The 23,579-nt window shown below is 39.0% G+C and overlaps 1 protein-coding gene and 1 non-coding gene across 2 annotated transcripts; both read right to left on the reverse strand.

Moving 5' to 3' along the window:
* Positions 1-1,343: 1,343 nt before the first annotated feature.
* Positions 1,344-22,831, reverse strand: appl1 (adaptor protein, phosphotyrosine interacting with PH domain and leucine zipper 1). Its single transcript, XM_088337627.1, has 22 exons — positions 22,579-22,831; positions 20,764-20,862; positions 20,615-20,674; positions 20,356-20,427; positions 20,183-20,270; positions 20,064-20,105; positions 18,720-18,778; positions 18,505-18,651; positions 18,340-18,422; positions 17,721-17,882; positions 15,213-15,401; positions 14,454-14,496; positions 14,322-14,378; positions 14,064-14,155; positions 13,790-13,969; positions 11,477-11,529; positions 11,082-11,256; positions 10,719-10,755; positions 8,872-9,012; positions 8,290-8,340; positions 8,132-8,221; positions 1,344-6,429 (listed from the first exon to the last, which is right to left on the reverse strand). The coding sequence occupies exons 1-22, from the start codon at positions 22,630-22,632 to the stop codon at positions 6,274-6,276; spliced, it is 2,130 nt and encodes a 709-aa protein (XP_088193753.1). The 5' UTR covers positions 22,633-22,831; the 3' UTR covers positions 1,344-6,273.
* On the reverse strand, positions 16,242-16,314 carry trnat-agu (transfer RNA threonine (anticodon AGU)). The gene has a single exon. It is a non-coding gene; the product is annotated as a tRNA-Thr (tRNA).
* Positions 22,832-23,579: the final 748 nt, after the last annotated feature.

The following is a 23,579-nucleotide window of genomic DNA, read 5'->3' on the forward strand; positions in this document are numbered from 1 at the left end:
TGTGCCCTGCGACTGGTCGGCAACAGGTTAAGGGTGTCCCCTGCCCACTGCCCGAAAATAGCTGAGATGGGCTCCAGCACCCCCGCGACCCTACTGAAGATAAGCGGTTCAGATAATGGATGGAGAGATCTGAGTAAACAAGTGTATTCTATTTACCAAATAGACAACACAATTATTTCAGCATCTGTCTTAATTCTTTCCTCATTTTAGAAAATTTAGTGTTGCTTAATGTACGTAGCAGTGCAGGATTTTGCAGACTTAGTATTCATTATTAATCTGCGATGAATTTGCAAAATGGGAAGGACGAGATTTGTCTGACGAAAAAAGTTTGTTACTCCTGTCTGCCCGGTCAGGAGGACATTTTCTGCTCGCAAAACCACGACAGAGCAAACATTAAAAAGGACTCCTCTTACTCTGGCCACAATCTCTTTGACGTGACATTTGATTTAATTTCTCGACTCATTTTGGAAATATGGTGCAGCCGAATGTCATTGTACTGTTTTTCATTCCAATATTGTCCTGATGCAGTTACAATTCAGGCGAATCTCCAACAACTATCTTGTAAAAAGTTGTTTATGTATCCGGACATTGAAACCAAGTTGGAAGGATTATGTTGAAAAAGGGCGTATATGGGCTACTTTTGCCAAGATAAGAATACGCTCCACTTTATTAAAAGGGACGGTGTGTATTATTTGACCACTCGATGTTGCTGTATGGTGTGGTGCAACCAAAACCAGTGTTTAGAAGCACAAGAATACAAACTTAGAAGCCATTAAGTGACATAAACGCACCATTTTACTTATTTTTTTTTTTTTACCAGTGTTTGAGTTTTTATGGTACCTGTAGCAGCAAGATGGTCGATAATTATGTCAGCTCCCTTTACGGGGAGGCTCAGGCTATGTAAAACAATTGCCAATTTCTCGACCCACAAGTACTTTGAAAAAATACATGTTTATGATACGTTATGAATTTTTGCTTATTATGTAAATCAATATTAATTTGTTTTTTGATGAATTCAGTTTTTACTCCAGGGAGGCGCTAAATGATACACACTGTCCCTTTGACAAATATAGCAGTACTACTGTCTATGCAAGAAAACATCAAATGCCCAGTCTAGCGCTGACCAAATGTTGGCATGTGTCATACTCACCTGGTCTTCAGAATTTGATGTTTATAGATTTATGTGTGCGTCATTCAGTTCAGAAAAAATATCTTATGAAGGTTTTGGTTCATCTTTGTACAGTTCACCCAAAAATGTTTTCAGTGCATGTATGCAGAATGTTTGATATTGTTTTTATTGTATTATTTTACAAAGTACGGAAAAATTTGCGAACAACACTCAATCCTGTGTTATGGCATTTGTGCTTTTCTTTATTCTGTTAAATGAAACAAACTTAAAACATTGATCACAAGGCTATATGTATATTGCAACAATATGTTTTCAATAAAGTGCCCAATGGTTCAAAATAACATAGAAACTCACAACAAAATAAACACTCGCCCAGACGATCATCAGCAAACATTCCACTCCATTCATTTTCCAGAACACTAACTTAACATTCTTGATTTCTAGCTGTTTTGGTTGTTGTATATGTAGCTTTTTCAACTAGGGTGTCACCACATTCTCTCGCTTGCCTTAATGGTAATGCAAACAAATATGTTCAATCGTATGAAAAACATTTCCCTCATTTTTTTTCAATAAAAACGGGCCACATTTGTGAATGATTTCCAATTACTTGTGGTCGTTTTAAATTTTACCTAATGAGAATGGAAAACTTCATAGACCCTTTCCTCCAAAATTATCTTCATTTATGAATTTATGTCAGTAACAAAAATGACACTAAAAAGGATACAATACACCTTTACACTAGTTTGCAAAATGTATATTATCAGTAACATGTAATACCATTCATACAACATGAAGTCATGATTCCATCAATTGGTGGGTAATTAGAGCTAGCAGTGCATTATGTCTGTTACCAAGGAATTGTTTTCCAAACACTCAGAAGCTCTTTCTTTGAATATTTGAAAGTTTGAATTGCGTGTCTGGTCATTGAATGCACCGCAATTTCAGTGAGTGCTTCATTTAAGAGAGGCGTGGTTTTGATGAACAAGCCGTCCTACTTCCAGGCGTCCATTTCAAAGAAGAGATTCTATAAATCCAAAATCTAACCCTGAAGATTGAATTCTCGAGTGAGATAACGCAGATTTTTTTCTGTTCCAGGACCACAGATTTGGACGAGTTAACATCAACCAGTGTAGTTTCTCCTAGCTCAACGGCACTCTAAGATAACAGATTTATAGAGCCCAGATTTGACGTGTCACCGTGGCAACAGGAGAGCAGTGCCTGGCGTTTTTGACTCCTGACCTACAAAACCATTGTGTGCATTATATACGTTTACATACGCACAACATTACAACGTTTATACAGTTTTTTTTTTTCTTAATTTCCTTTAGGAAAACAAATCTCCGTTCCAGTCTCAGGTCTTCTGCAGACTCGAACAGGTTTTCTTCCGGAATCCATCAATCCATTATCTTCCACTTATCCGGGTTCGGGTGACAGGGGTAGCTGCCTCAGCAGGGAAGCCCTATTCCCCAGTCACTCAGTCCAGCTCGCCCAACAGGAACCAGAGGTGTCCTCAGGTAAGCCTAGGGTCATAGTCTCTCTAGAGTGCCCTGGATCGTCCTAGGGGCCTCCTGCCGGTAAGACATGCCCGGAACAAAGCATCCAGGAGGCATAGCCACCTCTGCAGGCTCCTCTCAATGCGAAGGGGCAGAGGCACTGCACTAAGTCCCTCCCGGATGATTGAGCTTTTCACCCAATCTCTAAGGGAGCATCGAAACTTATTTCAGCCAGTTGTATCCGGGATCTTGTTCTTTCAGTCATGACCCACAGTTCGTGACAATAAGTAAGGATACGAACGTAGAACAACCAGTAAATCGATAGTTTGTAATTTCGGCTCAGCTCCTTCTTCACCACAACAGACCGCTGGCAATTTTGCATGACAGCAAACGCTGCACCAATCTGTCAATCTCCCGTTCAGTCCTACCCTCGCTCCTTAACATGACCCAGAGATATTTGCACTTTTCCACTTAGGGTGGAATCCCATCCCCAACCCGGAAAGAGCATGCCGACCTTTTCCAGCTGGTCTCGGACTTTGAGGTGCTTATTTTCATCTCAGCTTCTTCACACTCAGCTATGAATGGCTCCAGTGAGAGCTGAAGCTCACGACTTAAGGAAGCCAACAGCACTACATCATCTGCCAAAAGCAGAGATGCAATGCTTAGGCCTCCGAACCAGAGTCATACAACACAACGGCTGCGCCTAGAAATTCTGCCCATAAAAGTTATGAACAGAATCAAAAGGCAGACTTGGCAGAGCCCAACTCCCACTGGAAACGAATCAGACTTACCACTTGCAATGCAGACTAAACTCTTGCACCGGTTTTCTTCTAGAATGATTACTGTATTTGCCTCAATTCATGCTCCAAACATTTTTATAAATCCCCTGTGAGTCTGCAGAAGAAAAGCAGGCTAAAACCATGAGGCTGCCACCAATGTGTTTAACAACAGGTAGGTATGTTTGGAGTGATGAGCTGTGTTATGCCAAACAGTTTTTTGCATTGTGGGAAAAAAGTTCATTTTTTGTTCAATCTAAACAGAGAACCTTCTTTTACATGTTTAAACTGTATTTCAGAGGTCCCTTAGTAAACATGAAACGAGACTTGGATATCTTCGAGAAATGGCTTTCTTTTTGCCACTCTTCCATAAAAGCCAGATTTCAGCAGTTTAAAACTGTTGTCCTCTGAACAGTCTCTCCTACCTTATCTGCAGATATGAGCAGTTAATTAAAAGTGATCATGGGTCTTTTGGCTGCATTTCTCATCCGTCTTCTTGTTTGTATTAAAAGTTAAGGCTGGGCCTTGGGAGATTTTGCAGTGATCTGATACTCCTAATTCATTATCAGACATTTAGAACAACAATCATTCAGAGATCATCACTAAACCTCTGTAATAGTGTTGCAACACTGAAAATAATGGGGCCGAAAAATATTTCCCGCCCCTCTTTGCAGTTTTTGATTTGATGAAAAAGTATAGAATATCTAATTTTGTTCCACTTCACAATTGTGTGTCACCTGTTGATGATTCTTGGTGAAAAAAATATGTATATCTTTGATGCCTGAAACGCAGCGAAAGGTTAAACAAATTCAAGGGGGGCAAATACTTTCACAAGGTACTGTAGTTCCCCTTTTTCTCATGTTCGAGTTTACTCTTATTTGTGTTATTTTCAGGGTTGAAACACTCCGTGTCAAAGCTGCCCTGTGAAATGGACCCCTGGTTTGAAACGTCTCCACAAAACCAACTTTTATTTTTAAAGAATAGGAAACTGCATTGTTTCAAAATTAATATAGTGATATAAATGCCTATGACTCATTGTAAAAGGCTTTGTAATCAGAGGATATTTCTAATTTAATCGTTTGAATTAATGTTCAAGGATGCGGGAGAGGGAAAATTATTTCAGAAGACATTTAAATGAATTTTTCGAAATCAGTCTTCCCACCTTTCATTGAGCCAAGGTACATAAGGAATTCTCACAGCACGCTGTTTAACTAAATGTATTGCGAGGACAACTCACAATTTAAATATGGACACACTGCAACATTCTGTCTGCTGTTAATATTAAGGGCATAGACAGGAGAGCACATTTATTTTTATTGTGATTTTGTTCATTTTATTTCCATTTTCCATAAGGGATTGAGGGCGGTTACGGATCCGTCAACCGTTAAGATAAGGGATGCTCATTACACAGGTTACGATTTACCAGTAGATCACAGAGGTACAACTGGTTTTCACGGAAAAGTGTATTCAGTGCTTTGTATTTGTTGGGACACGCTGCCGTCTAGCATGTCAGCATGAGCATGGATTTAATCAAACTACATGTACCTTACTAATGCAAACATTCAAAAATATGTTAATTGAATTAATTAATATCTAAATATATGTTCGAATCTCAATTATTGACCACAAATACATGCATTTGCATTTAATCTTTTTCTATTCACTGAACTACAGTACGTGAGCAGCATTGGACAGAAACATTGGCAATGAAAAAAAGAATTAACCTGTACAATTTGAGAAATATTATCAGGATTAATTTACACAAATTACAAAGTAGTTTTCAAACGCTTGAGTAACCTAGAATAGTAATTCTTTTGAGTTACTTAATGGTTTAATGAAAAATAAATCAATACAATGAAAATAACTAGACGTTTTGTATTTTTTGTGGCGAGTAAATCATTATGACTACGTTATTATGTAAGTAACATCTTTTTTGTAAGCAAATACGTTTACATTCAAATGATACTCTTTCTTTTTGCAGTACACCAACTTATCACTGCACCCGAATATGTTCCAAGGCCAACGAGGCACGAGCAGATCGTGTTTTAAATGGCAGATTGTATCAGGTCTGGACTAGAATTTGTCCAAATAATCAAGGCTTCGCTGTTTACAGGACCAGCCAGCCAATATATATATATATATATATATATATATATATATATATATATATATATATATATATATATATATATGTTTTCAATTAACATTATAACCAATACTCCTCCCAAAAATGATTTACTCTGATTGTTTGAAGGCACCACAAGAAGCTGTAATAGATTCATTTAATCACAATGAAATCCCACAAAATTAGCACCAAAGAAACACCCAGAAAAAAAATGTCAGTATTGCCTGGAGAGGCATGGGCGCCACCAGGCTGTACTTGCCCAAGACACACCACAGGAAATGGTGCCCCTACGACCCTCATGGTTAAGGGATCCAATCAACCAACCAATTATCTAAAAGCCAAGCTCCAAATGGAAGGCTTCTCTCCAATTCATTTGTGTAACACTATTTGGCAGTGAGCTCCCATGGTCTTTTTCCACACCTAAACTATGTGCCTTGGCTCAATATACATGAATTCTGCCTTAATAGTGCAACAAAGTAAACAAACCATTTTCCCAATGGTGCACCAAAACATAATCTACGAGAACTTTTTAAAATTAGTCTGACTCACCTGTGAAGAAAAAAAAAATGTTTATGATGAGCAGAAACTAATAGTTGTTGCTTGAAAAGGGTATTTAAAAAAGCTTTAAAAAAAAATAGACAAAAGAGTCTGTGATAAAAGTATTTTCATCCCCAGGCAGCCTGGATGGGTGGGTGTTCCTGAGCGTGGGGCGGTGGTGCATCGGCTTCGTACCCGTTTTTAGGCGTGTAGCTACGCATCAGATTCGTCCTTCTTCTTGCCTTCATCCCCACCGGCATCACTGTCCTCCGATTGGCTGTTGTTCAATACCACAAAGTGTCCGTCAGCGCTGGCCGAGTTGGGGGGACGGCTGGAAGCGGCGATTAGGCGGCTTTGCTCCTCCAGGTCCTGGACAACAGCATCAAAAGGCTTTTTGTGTGATTGCATGTAACAAGTAAAAGGTTTACATGTATGCGTCGGGAACCTTTTTGACTCAAAGAGCCATAAAAGCAAAATATTTAGTTTTTTTTTTGAGAGAGCCACAAAATATTGTATAAAACAAAATTCGACAAAACCGCTAAACCTGCTCTGCAGACGAGGGCTTATTCTACAGCACATATTATTAAAAATCTACGAAATAATAGATGAAGAATGCCAGAGTCTGGGTCCCATAAAAATGTTCCACTTAAAATTTGTCTCACTCTGCATTTACTTTAAAGTGTTAAGGCTCATTTTGACTGTCATTTTTGTCTTAAAAATGGTTTCAAGATGCAAACAAAGTTATTTTGTGACAATGTCACAAAATTCTGCAAACGTGGATACTGATGTATTTACTTCCGGCGCATAAAGCACTGTGCAAGAGACAAAAGGGAGTGATTGCGCTCTGTGCATAGCTCCGCTCATCCTTAATGCTCACACAATATAATTGCTTAAGTTGTTTATAGTTTGTTGTGTGGGTTTTCACCATAAAGTGTCTCAACAATAAACATGGATGAGCTACTAAATAAAGGATTCCCTAGCGATGTACAGCCAAAACGGGGCCTGTTGGTGCAACACCTCGACTTTAACTGGAGTTAAAAAATGTGCCCTATATATACTAGACCACACCCTCATTATTTCACCATTGTTTCAGCTTCGAGTGCACTACAATAAGCTTGCTCACGCCAAAAATGAAAGAACATAGAGAATAGTTTTACATGTACTCATGAAGACATATGGCCTGCAAGCCATAGGTTCCCGACTCCTGATGTTTTTCCCCAGTGATTTCGGATGTAGAATCTGTATTGGCACACGCAAGTTCGATTCCCGGCTCCTCGGTGTTTTATGTCGAAATGTGCTTGGGCAAGACGCTGAATCCCTAATGACCCCAATAAGCAGGTAGGCGCCTTGCATGGCTGACTCCCTATTAGTGTGTGAGTGTGTGAAATAGTAAGTGTGAACCACATTGTAAAGCGCTTTGGGAGGTCTTCATTGACTTGAAAAGTGCTATATAAATGCAGACCATGACCATTTACATACGTCGCAGCCACTTAATGCCAAGATCTGTCTCTTTGAAGAACAGGTAAATACTTTACATCCAAAAACAATGTCGTGCATATAGCATATTTGACCATAAAGTTGAAGGTGTTGTATCAGAGTCAGATCAGGAGGCTTCTTCTGCTACTGGTAACCATAAAATCAGTACTAATCAGTTTCATGTTGGGAAGCAAACCCCTACCCAAAAAAATGGCCCAGAGAGGGATGGACACTGCCGAGCTGTTTTTGTCCAAGACACACTACAGGTCAGTGGTGCCCCGACCACCCAGGTGGTTAACGCCAACAGTGTGCGACGACACTTGCAGTCAGCATTTCTCTTCTGGTGTCAGGTGTACGCACGCAGGGACTTTTTGGAGGAAAACAGCGCTCTATAATCAGAGGATATTTCTAATCTTTTTGTAACTATCTGCCTAAACATATCAAGCAAGTAATGAACCACTTAATTTGTTTTAATTATTGTGTTGCCAGTCACTATGTAAAAGAAATACAAATTTCTGGACCTATATATATAATTAACATTGGTATGGTAGTTATTCAAATCATTTTTTTACTGAATGAAGGTTTTTTTGATCACCTTCTCTATCTGTTTCTGCTTGCTGAGTTCCTCTTGCCGTTTCTCTTTAGCTTTGTGTTGCTCCTTACGCTTCTCTTCTGCCTTGCGATCCTAAAATAAGCAGAATCTGTGAATGTTACAAATAAAAATAAAATCATACCAAAGTAAACAAGGCTCACCAACACGGAGTGGAGGGCAATCTGCTTGGCTAGGCCAATGCTGTCACATATCTGAAAGACAAGAGGTATTCATAGTGTCGTTATTAATAAATTGGTTGTTCTTTTTAAGATGATTAGTTCAGATTTGTATGTAAAATATGTATTTTGTGTTTTTAGAACTTAAGCGAATTGTGCATATAATCTTAAATATGCTTTAATGTTTGGGCAGTAAAAACACAATTTGTGGACAAAGGGAAGTGGGGTATTAATACTCACGCAATATTGCAGTTATTTTAAAATAAATTTTGAATAGATCTCGCTGTATTGAATAGTGCAAACAAAAACGAGTGCAACAAAAGAGAATACAAACTAATGAGACTCAATGTGATCAAACTGCACAATTTTTCTCCTCATTGTGCATAAAAGAAATGTATATCAGTGTATTTTTTCGACTGTAAGGCACACTTAAAAACCCCTAACTGGCGAGAAATATGAAAGTGCGCCTTTCTAATACGGGAGGGGGGGGGGGCTGTATTTCATTTAGAAGAAAAACATGTTAATTCCTCCAGTGGTGTGACTTGCTTTACAGAACTAGCGCTAAACCTTCTCGCCGTCGTCATTGGACTCCAAGATGTAGCAAACAGCTCTGCCGTCCGAATGCCCGCTGGCCGAGTGCAGAATGAATCCAAAAAGCCTTTTGTTGTCCTGATGGGATGAAGACTGGACTACACTAGACAATGGAAACTGATGGCGAAAACAAATACATAGCAATAAGCAGTCCAGACAATGGCTGTTGAAGTGTGACATACAGTGCATCCGGAAAGTATTCACAGCGCTTCACTTTTTCCACATTTTGTTATGTTACAGCCTCATTCCAAATTGTATTAATTTAATCTCTTAACTCAAAATTCTACACAAAATACTCCATTATGACAATGTGAAAAAGTTTTTTTTGAATTTATTAAAAATAGAAAACTAAGAAATCACATTTACATAAGTATTCACAGCCTTTGCTTAATACTTTGTTGATCCACCTTTGGCAGCAAATACAGCATCAAGTCTTTTTGAATATGATCCCACAAGTTTAGCACACCTATCTTTAGGCAGTTTTGCCCATTCTTCTTTGCAATAAGTCTCAAGCTCAATCAGGTTGGATGGGAGACGTTTGTGCACAGCCATTTTCAGATCTCTCCAGAGATGTTCGATCGGATTCAAGTCTGGACTCTGGCTGGGTCACTCCAGGACATTCACGGAGTGGTTCTGAAGCCAATCTTTTGAGATCTTGGCTGTGTGCTTTGGGTTGTTGTCCTGCTGAGAAATGAACCTTCACCCCAGCCTGAGGTCAAGAGCGCTCTGGAGCAGGTTTTCATCCAGGATATCTCTATATATTGCTGCATTCATTTTTCCTTCTATGCTGACTAGTCTGCCAGTTCCTGCTGCTGAAAAACATGATGCTGCCACCACCATGCTTCACTGGAGGGATGGTATTGGCCTGGTGATGAGCGGTGCCTGGTTTCCTCCAAACATGGCGCCTGGCATTCACACCAAAGAGTTCAATCTTTGTCTCATCAGACCAGAGAATTTTGTTTCTCACGGTCTGAGAGTCATTCAGGTGCTTTTTGGCAAATTCCAGACAGGCTTCCATGTTCCTTTTACTAAGGAGTGGCTTTTGTCTGGCCACTCTACCATACAGGCCTGATTGGTGGATTGCTGCAGAGATGGTTGTCCTTCTGGGAGGCTCTCCTCTCTCCACAGAGGAACGCTGGAGCTCTGACAGAGTGACCATCGGGTTCTTGGTCACCACCCTGACTAAGGCCCTTCTTCCCCGATCGCTCAGTTTAGAAGGCCGGCCAGCTCTAGGAGGAGTCCTGGTGGTTCCAATTGTCTTCCATTTACGAATAATGGAGGCCACTGTGCTTATTGGGACCTTCAAAGCAGCAGAAATTTTTTCTGTATCCTTCCCCAGATTTGTGCCTCAAGACAATCCTGTCTCGCAGGTCTACAGACAGTTCTTTTGTCTACATGCTTGGTGTTTGTGCTCTGACATGCACACTCAACTGTGGGACCTTATATAGACAGGTGTGTGCCTTTCCAAATCATGTCCAATCAACTGAATTTACTGCAGGTGGACTCCAATTAAGCTGTAGAAAGATCTCAAGGATGATCAGTGGAAAAAAGATGCACCTGAGCTCAATTTTGAGCTTCATGGCAAAGGCTGTGAATACTTATGTAAATGTGATTTCTTAGTTTTCTATTTTTAATAAATTCAAAAAAAGTAAAAAAAAAAAACTTTTTCACATTGTCATAATGGAGTATTTTGTGTAGAATTTTGAGATAAGAGATTAAATTAATACAATTTGGAATGAGGCTGTAACATAACAAAATGTGGAAAAGGTGAAGCGCTGTGAATACTTTCCGGATGCACTGTACACCAGAGTGGACTTTCTTACCCTAAGGCGAGTCACTTGTGTCTGTGGGTCGATAAGCCTGAGGAGAAAGTTGGGTATTGTTTTTTACAAATAAAGTTGTATCCACAATAAAGTTTGTGACTGCATGTAGACAACAAAAGATGGCAAAAAAGCTTTTACAAATGGAAAAGCTAATATTTTCAAAACAAGGCAACTAGCATGACCTTGATTAAGAATCAATGGCTCAGAATCAACATTCCTAACGTTTTTATTCCCATCTTTCATCAAACAAGCAAAAATAAAACTTAATGTGGGGTTCCGGTTTCAAGATGTTAAAGAAAAAGCTAAACATTTGGAATAAAGCATTCATCAAGGAAGGTGTAGAAAATACTTAAAGTGTATTACTTGAGGCAGTCACAGGTGACCAGCAAGTGCGACTCGGTCATCCTAAAAATATTGTGAATGGCTCTTGCTGCTAGTATCTGCCTCATGGTCTCTGGAATGACATCCAGCGATTCTGTGCTCTTCACTTCCATGCAGCCCAGGAAGCGAACAATGAAGAGCTGGTGCAGGATGGAATCTGGAATACCCAAGACAACAGATAGACTGTATAAATTCGTAGGGGATCTCTACAGGCCACAAGGTTCAATTTTGAGCTAACATATGAACATACACATACAATTAAAAATAATAAAAATCTATATGAGGGAGAGGATATAAATTGATTACAGATCATGCACATTGAGCTACTTAAGGAGAAGAAAAACGGATAATAATGGAGCCCTTGGAGTGTAGCATACCTTCACTTTCCTCTAATGTTTTGTCACCTGACTCCCCAAAAGGATTACTTCGCCTGTTGGTACACATACAAGAAACACACACACACACACAAAAATAAATGTTCAAACTGCCTTTAAATAAAGGTGCTGTCAGCAACTTGAAATTTAGTTACTCTCTGCTGTCATCCCATGGCTTGAGTCATGATAGCAGCCCTAAACTACTAATAAACTCTTCTTTTTTAAAATCTTTTTGGGTTGGCGCTTGGACTGTATTTCAAACAGGACTTTTTTTACTTTTACCTTCAGGCTACGCTAACAAAAAAGGAAAAGCATGAATTTACTCTCCAACACCCTGCTCCACCCTCCCTCTTTTCCTGCTTGTCCCGAGTCCCGGAACAGCGGTGCTAGAAGATAAAAACCAAATAGGCACCACCATCATCATAGTTTTCTTGTTACCAATGTTCCCTCTAAATTTCCACGGGTCTGAGCGTTCACACAAAGTCGGTGAGCAGCGCTTGAAACAACAGTGAGCAACCATAATCCCAAGTGTGGCAAGATAATTAATTATCAAACATGTGCGAAACTTGACATCCGGCAATGCAAAATTATTTTTCTCTTTTGAATGAATTGACTCATGTGCTATTGCAAAGGTTGTACGGCCTACAAACGTCGTTTGTTCTTACAATTCTTTCACAAGATATCCATTTATTTTTATTTCCTGATATATTTTGTCGCATAATACTAACATTTTTGGGGGCTTATTTAGTCGGTTGCACGATACAGAACTGTACTTAATCACATTTTTTAGTGGAAGTACAATGTTGGCAACAAGATTCACTTGATATAATTGGAAATTATTTGAATGCAACACAATCTTTTTCTTCTTTTTTCCGTTGTTTTTTTTCAACTTTTTTTAAATTCCTTTAAAAAAATCTCATTGTTTTTTTTTTCCGAGCTGTTAATTTTTTCTTTTTTTTCTCCATTTACTTTTTTCCTACATTTCTTTCTTTTCTTTTTTTCTGGCTTTTTTTCTAATTTTTTTCCTTCTTTTTGTTTCTTTTTTTCTCAGCTTTTCACTACTTTTTCATTTTGGTATTTTTTTCTTTTTTGTTCTATTCCCCCCCTTCCTTTAAGTCATTTTGTGCATAATTTTACATAATATTTGGTCATGTTGGGATTAAAGAAGCAAAAACAACCCGAAGAGCCGTTTAGGACCCGGGCAGAGAGTATAAAAGTTCCTTTTAGTAAGCCGAGCCGAAGAAGCCGGTTCCCCGACAAACTCTACTAACTTTACTCAACTTCGTTCACCTTCGACTCAACTTCAAAGTACCGCATTTAGGACACAACGTCAGGGAAACCCGTGTATTTTTACCTTCATGCACTGTAACTTTGACTTCTTAATTAGTAATTTTGAGCCCTCATTTTTGTGCGCTGGCTAGATTTTCTTGTGCGCTGAGAATGTGCTAACAGTGCGAAATTGCGAACGCGCGCAGCTTAGAGGGAACACTGCTCGTTACTATTCACTTTCCTGTCCATTAAAACCCTAAATGTCTCGGATAGAAGTACCTTAAAAAACACTTTTTTTCATTACCTGTCACTTGATTTAAAGTAGAATCTATCTGCCTGTGCTATTTGCATATACTGTAATATTTTTCAGCAGATTTACTTCTTTATTACTTTGTTGTCGGACAGATGTTTTTGAGCACTAAGCTTCGGCTTTAGCCTACTTCCTTTGGGCACATATTGACGCATTGTATAATTGTATTGTACAGCCGTTTTTGTGCAAATGATGTATTCTTGAGTTCATTTATGATGGATGTTTTTTGTGCTATGCCTAAATAAGAAGCCACAAACAAACAAACACCTGAATGCCATTTTATGACAATTTAATAAATTAGCAACTAATGCTAACCCAGTCGGGTGCTTAAAATTTTATACTGTAACCTGGTCAGTTCAAAATGTTTTTTTTCAGAACTGTTTAATTTTCCATTTTGGTGTTTCAGTTTCGTTTTTTTTCGGTTAAACATTTCAAGTTTTCCGTTTTCACTTCAGCATTTTCATTCCGGTGCATCCCAGGTTGTTGGCAAAAACATGTTATAATTAAAATGAATGCAAACCGTGAACATGGTCAGTTCTGTAAATATGACTTCAATAATCGTTAATGGTAGTGAACGGGCAAAAAGTGATTAAGCTTTGCAATCAACACAAATACCAGAGCTTTTTAACAGCATTTTTTTAAAATATTGCAATTATAATTCAAAGATAATAACTACAACAATAACCATAAAACCACCAGAAATTATCCGAATAGTTTTTGTGGGAGCAAAATAGTACCTGGCAGCCTGGAATGCGGTTTTGCCATTTCCAGCGTTTTCCTCACTGACGGGTGAGATGATGTCAAACTGGATTGGCGTTTCTGGGGCAACCAGTGCGTCCAATGAGAGGGCGGAGAGGGCAGGCGACGGTTCGGATCCCACAGAACTAATGCTGCCAGTTCGGGCCACTCGAGGTTTGCTGTCATAATGAAAGAGTTCCAGTTAAAAATGTGCATGCAATATGATCTCACACACAAATAAATAGAGAGAAACTGCACAACAGTACAACTTACCTGGCCGGCCGCATACTGTCATGTCGCTGTTGGAAAGATGGAGATGGGGTAACTGCCTCAATAGCTGATTGGTTGACTCTTGCTGCGACTTCCTGTAAGTAAAATCTGATTATGCAGTGAATGTATTTTTTTTTTCTCACACACTTGTGTGCATTCTTTTTTATTTACACAAGGACATATTCTTAGTTCCTTACACACACACTCATACAGAATCAGTCCATCTCCCACACACGTACCGACCTAAAAAAAATAATTTACCTCTGCATTCTCGCTTAGGTAGATACGTCTGGAAATGTTGTTGATCGTGGCGATCCACTGGTGAGCAAAAAACATCAACAATACTCAATGAGAGAAACAGCTTTAACAGGAGAGAGTAAAGACATTTCTTACCTCTTCACAGTCCTTCCTGCTTTCCGCCTGCAGAGTCACGACTCTGATGACGTAACAGGAAAACATTTTTTGATAAAATTTCTCACAAATCTTTTTTTTTTTTATTATGATTGAAGCATGGGGGGATACAAAATAGCAAAAATATGTAAGCAATTAAATTACATTATTAAAGGCGAGGTGCGTCGTTTCAGAGGCATCCTATAAAAGGTTGAAAATATTTTCCCTATAAAGTATGTGTTAAAAATGTCCAACTGCGTTTAAAGAGCCCTTATGCTTCATTTTCCACTGCGCCTATCTGCTTTTATCTCACTTTTAGTAAAGCTGTTCAGGGCGGAACACATTAGGAAGGAGGTATGGGGGGGAGGTAATGCGGAAGAACGACGTTATTCTCGTCCCCACATTTTTTGTTCTTCTTAGTTAGGGTAGTATTAACATGGTGAAAGTAAAAAAAAGACTGCTTTAAGTAGAGTCCAAACGCCAACCCAAATCCCAAGAAAGATGAAAAAAGTGTTTATTCGAGCGTGTCTAAGAAATGCACATATTTGCGCACGCATCATGAACGAGCAGACTGTGACTACAATGATGACAAAAGCCAGGAGACGAGGGGAGCGAGTATAACAGTTCCAAATTCCGTACACATCCTTTTTATGTTGTAATGTATTTTCTTCTGAGATATTTTGGTAATTGTTATGTCATTTCCTTTTAATATGAATAATTACACTGAAAAAACAAAATTATTGCCAGTCAACGGGTCCTTACTTCTTTCCGTCGAAGGATGTGACCTGGAAACAGAAACGCCGGTCGTCGCAGTCCACCGCCATGATGGAGGCATTGTCTAGGTCAGTTACCAGACCTCCGGCCACTTCAGCACGACCCTGATGCATTAGGTTGCCCCCTTGTGTGAAGAAGTATTGACGTTCCCATGAGGAAGACACCAAACCGGTCTTACTGTAAAAGATCAGATACCGACTTAACTGTGCATGTATTATAGGTGGAAAATATTTTCCCTTAAAATTAAACCGTTCAATTTTTTTCCCAAACATAAAATGTGTTATTTTAAATGATTTTCAACAGAAAGGTAAATATGTGAAAATGATCCCAGTAAGGTTGCTTCTTTCTAAGCAGGTGTTCATGTTGGTAGTAGTTAGAAAACTATAGCAGGTCAAAAATGATCTAATTAGAAAAAGCATTTGAAAACGACTGTTGCTAATGTAAGCAGTATTTGCATAATGTCAAGCTAGATAGGTCTTATTAGCATTTAAGTATATGCATCACAAAAACAAACACTTAAACAAGTTTTGCATTAAGTATATGCTGTTTTTTTGTTCAATCATAGGATATTTTATAAAATGAAGGTATTTTTAATGTTCATTGATAAAGAACATAACATCTTTTTTCGGGATTTCTTTTGTTTCGTCTTTGGTGGCAAGGTCCCCCAATTTTAAGCCATTTCAATTTAAACTATTCATTGAAAAATGGCGGGGTCTTTTTTTTTGGGATAAAATAGAAATTATTTAGATGGAGATGATTCTCAGTTGTAAGAAAGGCAAAAACCACAGCACAGAGTCAAACCAACATTTTGCACTGGACTTGCGGTGCGTTCAAAGACCAGACAACAACTTTTAAATACTAAAAGAAATTAATTTTTTCTCTGTACTATTTCACAAAAGTTTGAGGTCTAGGTTGGTTGGATCCCTTAAACACTAGTGTAGTACAGGAACAATTTCCTGTCGTGAGTCTTGGGCAAGTACAGTACGGTGGCGTCCATCGCTCTCCAGAACCAACAAATATTTCCACCCGGTCTTGAACCGGGGACCTTTCGCGTACTAGGCGAATGTCCTCACCACTGCACTACTGAAACAGGGTACTTCTTCACAATGAAATCCTTTAAGTCAGTTTCAGCTTGCGCAGTTGTACATACTCAGCATATAGGGGGCACTGGTTGGAGCTTAAGATTTTGCTGGAATACTTCAAGACTTGAAAACTAAAAAAAATACTACTTCGACTGCATTTTTACAAGGAATTGGCATTTCAAAACACCAAGAGTTTCAAAAAGCTGATTCAGCAGGAAATTCCAAGCACACTTTAAGAGTGCCTTAACGTACCCTAGGTTTACATTTTCCTAATGGAGAATTACTGATTTAAAAGACTTGACGATTTTCGAATAAGGAAAAAAACGTGTTACAGAGGAATGCAATTACTTTTCTTGGTAAGGAGTACAGGGGAGGGTGTAATAATAGTCTGTGGTTTGCAATAATCTGTGGTCTGTGCAGCCCTTTGAGACTCCTTGTGATTAAGGGCTATACAAATAAACATGACTTGACTTAACTGTAACGTTACAAACATAATTTTGTAACTCAACTGTCATTACATTACTACTGATGCATTACTGCGTTGTCCCAGTATTTTTTTTTAAATGCTGAATACACACGCATCATTCAGGTAGTAACATACAACCCTCGATTCGCCAGCAGCACCACTGAACGGTGTGCATATTTATATCTGCCTACAAAGTACCACTAAATACAGTTACGGGAGGTGCGGTCTCAAGCATATAGTATGGGGACGCTGAATTTCTTCTCATGGTGATATTCTAAGCAGAATTTACATCTACAAAATAAAATACTGATATCAGGTGCTCAGCTTAAATGCGCGCATTTGGTTATGTGTCAACAGTAGAAAATGGTAAGCAGTGCTTGGGCAGGAGGTCGTAGGTTATACAGAAACAACCAATAAACGGGAAAATTGATAGGGAAAACGTGAGTACAGAATTTAGGGTAAAAAGTGTGCTAAATTTTGGTCTTTTTATTTTTACAATTATTTTTGCAATACACATCTTGGACGCAACCCAGAAATGAAGAAGGAGATCTTCGAAAGGTTTGAAACCTAGTGACAGAATGAATATGGAGTGTGTTAGCGAATTGTTTGCAAGTGTTTAAGATTGCACAAGCCTAATAATGTAAAGTGTTCACTGCTTCCAGAGGTTGGTGCACATGTTTTCCTTGTATTTATTTCATTACAAGTATATGGCTTTTTAAAAGAGGTTTATGGGGTCAGCTTCTATGTGAGTATATATGGTGATTTGTAACTATATAGTTACTTTCAGAGTAACGTGCTACTTTTTGGTGTTTGTAATCTCTGGGCGTAACTAAATTTTACATTAAGTAAATAGTAACTGTAACTAATTCCTGTTTTTTCAGTAACACACCCAGCACTGCTTTTAAGTCACTACGCACACACCAGTCTTGCTTGCATTTGGGTCCTTACTTGCGAACATAGAGGTATCCCTGCTTTTGGGTGAGGGTACGACACACAGGCGAGTGGAGCGGGTCCGGGTCGCAGGGCGCATAAAGCGGGTCACAAGATCTCTCCATCTCTTCAATGGTCATTTGCATGTGGCCCACTTCTTCCTCCATCTCACGACGCACACTGTTGCAAACACATGTATATTTCAATCATCCCGACTAACGTTTTAGCATTTTGATTGACTAAACAGTCCTTAATAGCGTAGGTATTGGTAGTAAATAAATGTTTCCAGCATAAAGTGATTGTATATGTTAAAAGAATAGTTGGGTCCATGAAAAGGGTTCCTTCATTAATTTCAATGTTTAATACAATATGTTTAATCGTATAATAGTTCAAAATGAGGAACGGTTTTTATCTCTTGGATTTTTAGACCGCTATCCTCGCAATAATCAGTTGTTTACTGTTTATGTATGTGTACAAACACGCACATATAATGTTTCCATTCTTAATATCTTAAGTATTGTGTTCAGAATTGTAACCCTAACCTTAAGTCTAACCAAGTATGAATTGATGTGCGACATTCCCTTGAGCAAATGTCCTCATATATATTGGGACAAAACCAACTGGAGAAGTTACTTACTTCTGGACGCTGGTCCCAATGGTGGCCAGGAAGTCCTCCCACTGCTGGCTGAGATTTTCCGAGCCCAGCTTAAAGAAGCTGATCTGCAGATGAACAGTGACAAAATAGCAATGAGCAACTAAACCATTTATAGCATTTGCCTGCCAACATGTCTGTCCTGCACACTTGAGCCTGCATGTATCCGAGCAAAGGTTCCAGCAGTGCTGTTTTCTTCTTGTACTGCAAGGTGTTAAGGGAGCAGAAGTAATGCATCATGGTTTGGTGCTGTTTTTTGCGGGATGTGTACACGTCTTCCACTGCCTCAGCGCGCATCTGCAACACATTGTAAAAATACCTTCAAATCCACCATGGTATGGCCTTTGAGTATTTTATGAGCTTACCTTATCATTGTCCTTCCTCTTGGACAGGCGGCTGTATCTGTTGATGGCAGTGTCATGATCTGAAAATTCAACAGGTTAAAACTATCAAGGTTTTGCGGACATCTATTAAAACAAATTTGTGCCGAAAATTTTTACAGATGTTTTTGGTCCTTGTGAACTACTTAACTTGACTACTATTTCTTGGCTGAAAGCGTAAGGCACACGGTATTAAAAAGCGCGCACCAAAAAAATAGTCTTGTCGTATGTTTTTCACACATTAGCCGCACCGGAATATAAGGCGCAGTCAATTGAGCTATTGTAATAGGTACCTTGTTTATTTGTGTATAGCCATTATTTATACACTTATGGTATATATTAGTGCAATGTTTGATCTGTCGATAAGAGACCGTGGTTAATGTTGCCCGCAAGACATTGTATGCAATGAGCTTCAAAACTGAATCGCCGCGGTGAGGTGAAGGCACTGACATTTTAAAACTAGACCATCAGTAAAACAGATGACATACAAAAAGGCATTAGCGCTTCTCTTGTCAAACCTTTTAAACTGGCGGTCCCAGAAACACTGATTTGCACAGTGCATTTTGTTGTGCATTCCGATAGGTTAAAAAGCCTCCAATTTCCTCACCTGTATATCGATAAAGTTGCCATTTAATACTTATACGTACGAAAAAAGCTATTTTACATACGTACACATATTCAAAATGAGGAGACTGTTTAACCAGAATGCAGGAAAATGTGCATTATGCAAAGTGTTTCTGGCACAGTGTGCAAAAATAGTGAGATAATGAGAAGTTCTACTGCCTATTCCTCTGCTATTTGTACCACTAGTGGTCTGGAGGTAAAGTGTTGGCACCTTTACCGCCACTACTCGGGTTTTGAATCCTGTTGCATACAATGTATTGTGATTTGGGTCAGCGATACGGTGGTGGACCGTAAAACCTGAAGTAGTAACACACACATATAAATACTGTATGGGTTTATGTCTTGTATATTGGTTGCATTTCCAGTCTTATTGACCGTGTACTGTGGTGTATACGGCACACAGGGTTATAAGGCACACGTTTAACTTTTTGTACTTTGGGGTTCTTAGGTGCACATTATAGTCTGGAAAATACAGTACTTTTAAAAAGTTTGAAATTGTTTCAATATTTCTTTTGTCAATTTCTAACATCCATCCATTATCTGCACCGCTTATCCTCAGTAGAGGGCGGGGTTGTAAAAGCCCATCCCAGCCAACTTTGGGCAGTGGGCTGGGCACACCCTGAACTGGTTGCTCTTTTTAACATGGGATTATTATTTGTGGTATAATTGCAAATGTAAAGTTTTTTTAATTTGTTAAAAACTTACCATCACTGGATATTTGGAAAACTTCCTTCAGAGTTAGGATCTCTGCAGGCACACACACCCACAACAATACAATGTTTTATGTCTTACTTGTGAAACTTTGTGTTTAAACATGAAAATACCTTTGAGGTCTCTCTCTTTAAACTGGGAAATAGGGAACATCATGGCATCTGCTAGTTGAGTCGACAAGACAGCGTGGCAGGAGCTCAGCTGTTTAAAAAAAAAAACATCAGCAAAAATTAAGCTTAGTCGTGATAAGAATCAAGAATTGACAAAAAAAACTGTTCACATTCACCTCATCAATGACTTTTGCAAACTGCTGGAGGGTAGAGCTCATTACTTCATCATCGCGCCCTAGAGGAAATCGCTACAAAGTCCAAACTGGGTTATTGCTTTCGGAGAGAGCAAACCACATGCTGCTTCAGCGAGATTAACCCAAAAATGGTTTGCTTCAATTGATACCAACACTTTGACTCTTTTTGGATACAGTGGGTCATTTTGTAAAGCCAAAATGTGATAGAGATATAATGTGGAATAAAATTAGTGTTACAAACCTGTTTATCATACTCTCTTAGTAGTTTTGAGGTGAGATGTGTTGCAGCGCTGAGCTCATTCTGGAAAAAAATAAAAAAGGATTTTCATTTTCATTAGTCCCTGTATATTTCTTAAATGGGCACTTTTGTGTCCATGTGAATGTTTGCACCTGGGCATCATATATCCGGTTCATGGCCTGATAAAGCTTTGTGCAGTAGTTGGACATGACTGCTGTGTCTTCTTCAAAAACTCCCAGCAGAGACCGCGTCTGAAAAATTGAATAGTTTGTTTATTTCAAGAAGTACATAAAGTTGTTATTTCAAACAAAATCTTTGCACCCATCCTATTAATAATGTATTATTTCCTTGTAACAACATCCAAACACCATCCATTTTATACGACAGACCTCTTTTTGTGTTCGTAGCCTAGCTGCACGTGTATTGTTAAGGCACATCGTCGGAATACATGTCAGTTTATACCAGCTGATTGACAGAAAAAGATCGGGAATCGTCGATAGTTACATTTCAAATGAGCACAAAGTATGTGCAAGCAGCATGATAGCGACTTTATTTCAGTGATCAAAGTAAAAAAACAAACAAAAAAAAACAAGTTATTCTGATCAGCACTACAAGATTGTACGAGCCACTTTGAGGAGCTTTTGTGTGTGTGACTTATTCGCCTCGAATACAATGCAGGTCAAAATTGCGTAATTAACAGGTAAAACACCTTTTTATGTCCTCAAGTTAAACGGATGAAAAAAGGTGGGTCAGATAACCAGTTCATATTTACAATAGCTTAGTATACACACAAGTTAAACTTTAGAAGAATTGACTTTCCTTGGCTTGCACCCACTGTAAATATATTGTTTTGGTAGAATCGATTATAACAATGATAACAACATCAAATGTATGATTGAATTACTAATAATAGTGTTATAATTGTTGTCGTTATTATTATTGTTATTATTAATGTTATAAAATAATTACAAACTAGCACCAGTAGTAGCAAAATTAGTTTATAGTAGACATTGGCAGCACACACCAATAATTTCCCTGACAGTTATATTACTTACACTTACTGAGGCATTCCGCATTTAAGGAAAATGTAAACGAGATCACCACGATAGCTTACCAGCTATAAAATGGACAATGCAAAATCAGACATGGCTAATGTCCTCGGTCCAGTCAGTTATTTTAATGGCTTGTAGCCACAGGCTCCTACTTTGCTGATGAAAAAGCCCGTTTCTCTGGGAATTCTAAAAAATTGTGTTCCTTAAAATTGTGATTTGTGCACACGTACGCACAAGAGCTGGGCATGTTGTTTTTGTAAATTGTGACTCTAAAACGCAACTCAACATTCAAATCTTCTCTCGCTCCATTTAAACTCGTACTGCTACACTCGCCGTTTTGGGTCAACAATGCGCGCTCTTCCTGTGGTAATCCGATGCTGAAGTAGACTCGAAAGTGGTATATACAGCATGGACCATAGGGTGCACATCAAATAATCGGTAAAAAATAACTTTACACAAATTAGTGAAAATTCAAAGCAGGAAGTGTTCGTCCTGTGACGCCAGACAAGGTAATTCAGGACATCGCCGAGTAGCCACGTCCTGTACTTTAGATGTTCGTCTGTCAACGGTTTCCTGTTTAACAACAACAATAAGAACGGGGTGATCTTCCCATTAAAACACGATGACGGCAATAAGCTAATAACTGCTGGGCAAAACAGAATAAAGCAATTAGGCTCGATGTCCAAAGGAGACGCCTCCCCCAAAACACACTGGAAAACATCCATCAGCTGATGTGTCAGTTGGGCCAATTTTGATTCAGCCTTATATCTCACTACAGTCGACCAGAGTTTCAGTTAGCATGCGGCTAGCTGTTGACAAACATTTTTGATAGCATAGGATATCAGCGAGCGAGCAGCTAATGCTAGCTTATTGGAACAATTATTCTCAAGACAGAACTGCTTTATTTGTCATAACCTGTGGGCTGTCTTCTAGCGTTTCTTCGATCGGTAGCTTCTCTATTCCAGGCATAGCTGCACGTTCAGTATAGACAACTATAAACAAGATAAAGTACAAAAACAAAACGAGCTGTCAACTCCCACTTTGACGAGTTTTTTTCCCAACCCGGAATCCACTGCGACCAGAGAAATCTCCGCCTTGTTCCAACAGGATTTTGATTGGGCACATGAAAAGATCCTGTGTTTTGATTGGAGTTACAAAAACAGTCAAGCGTTTAATTGGCTCTCTGGTGAAAAAGGAAACTGTGCCATTGTGGCTCTAAGCAGGATCGCCCTTGTTGCGTTTAGTTCGACGACACAGCGCCAAAATGGCGCCGAACGAATCTTAAAGGGATACCCAAATCCCAAAAACAAACAAAATGTGAGAAAACAGTACTTTTTTTCATATTATCTATATACATTCCACTGGTACATCCCAATCACACCCCCATCCGACCAAAGTACGCAGGGAAAGATTCTACAACAAACTATCTTGGTGCTGAGTATAGATATCCATCTGACACACTATGAAGTACTTTGTGATCATTTGAAATGAGTAGCCACCTTAAAACAAGAGGCGTGTTCAGGAGAGTGAGTGATTGCTATCGCGAGCTATCGCTAGCTTCTGAACGGCCAGTGATTATTGAGCGCTCGCGTGCCCGAGTAATCACGGGAGAAAGACCGCTTACTTTGATTTCCAACATGGCGTCGACAGTGCAGAAGATGGAGGATCTCACCCTGACGAGTGCTGTTGGAGATGTAATATATCGTCTTACATTGCCTGGTAATGTTTGTGAACAATGCAAGACAGGTATGACCCTTCCACTGCGTTTAGGATAACCTTAACTGTGTCAATATGCGAACTGTCGCTCATATAAGCCAACTCGCTCAAAGCAAGCTGTAGAACGAAATCCATTGTACTGTCGTCGGCCATTTTGGATCAGTAAGGCAATCACAGTGAGCGATTACAAAACGTTCAGC

This window comes from Urocampus carinirostris, chromosome 6, assembly GCF_059441175.1.
Source record: "Urocampus carinirostris isolate Australia breed hairy pipefish chromosome 6, RoL_Ucar_1.0, whole genome shotgun sequence".
NCBI classification, from domain to species: domain Eukaryota; kingdom Metazoa; phylum Chordata; class Actinopteri; order Syngnathiformes; family Syngnathidae; genus Urocampus; species Urocampus carinirostris.

Coding starts and splice junctions, on each gene's coding strand:
- appl1 (XM_088337627.1), bottom strand. CDS start 22,632: ATGCCTGGAATAGAGAAGCTACCGATCGAAGAAACGCTAGAAGACAGC. Junction 11,530..13,789: donor ACCGCATTCCAGGCTGCCAG/GTACTATTTTGC, acceptor GTGTACCAACAG/GCGAAGTAATCCTTTTGGGG. Junction 8,341..8,871: donor CCAATGACGACGGCGAGAAG/GTTTAGCGCTAG, acceptor CTTGTCTTTCAG/ATATGTGACAGCATTGGCCT.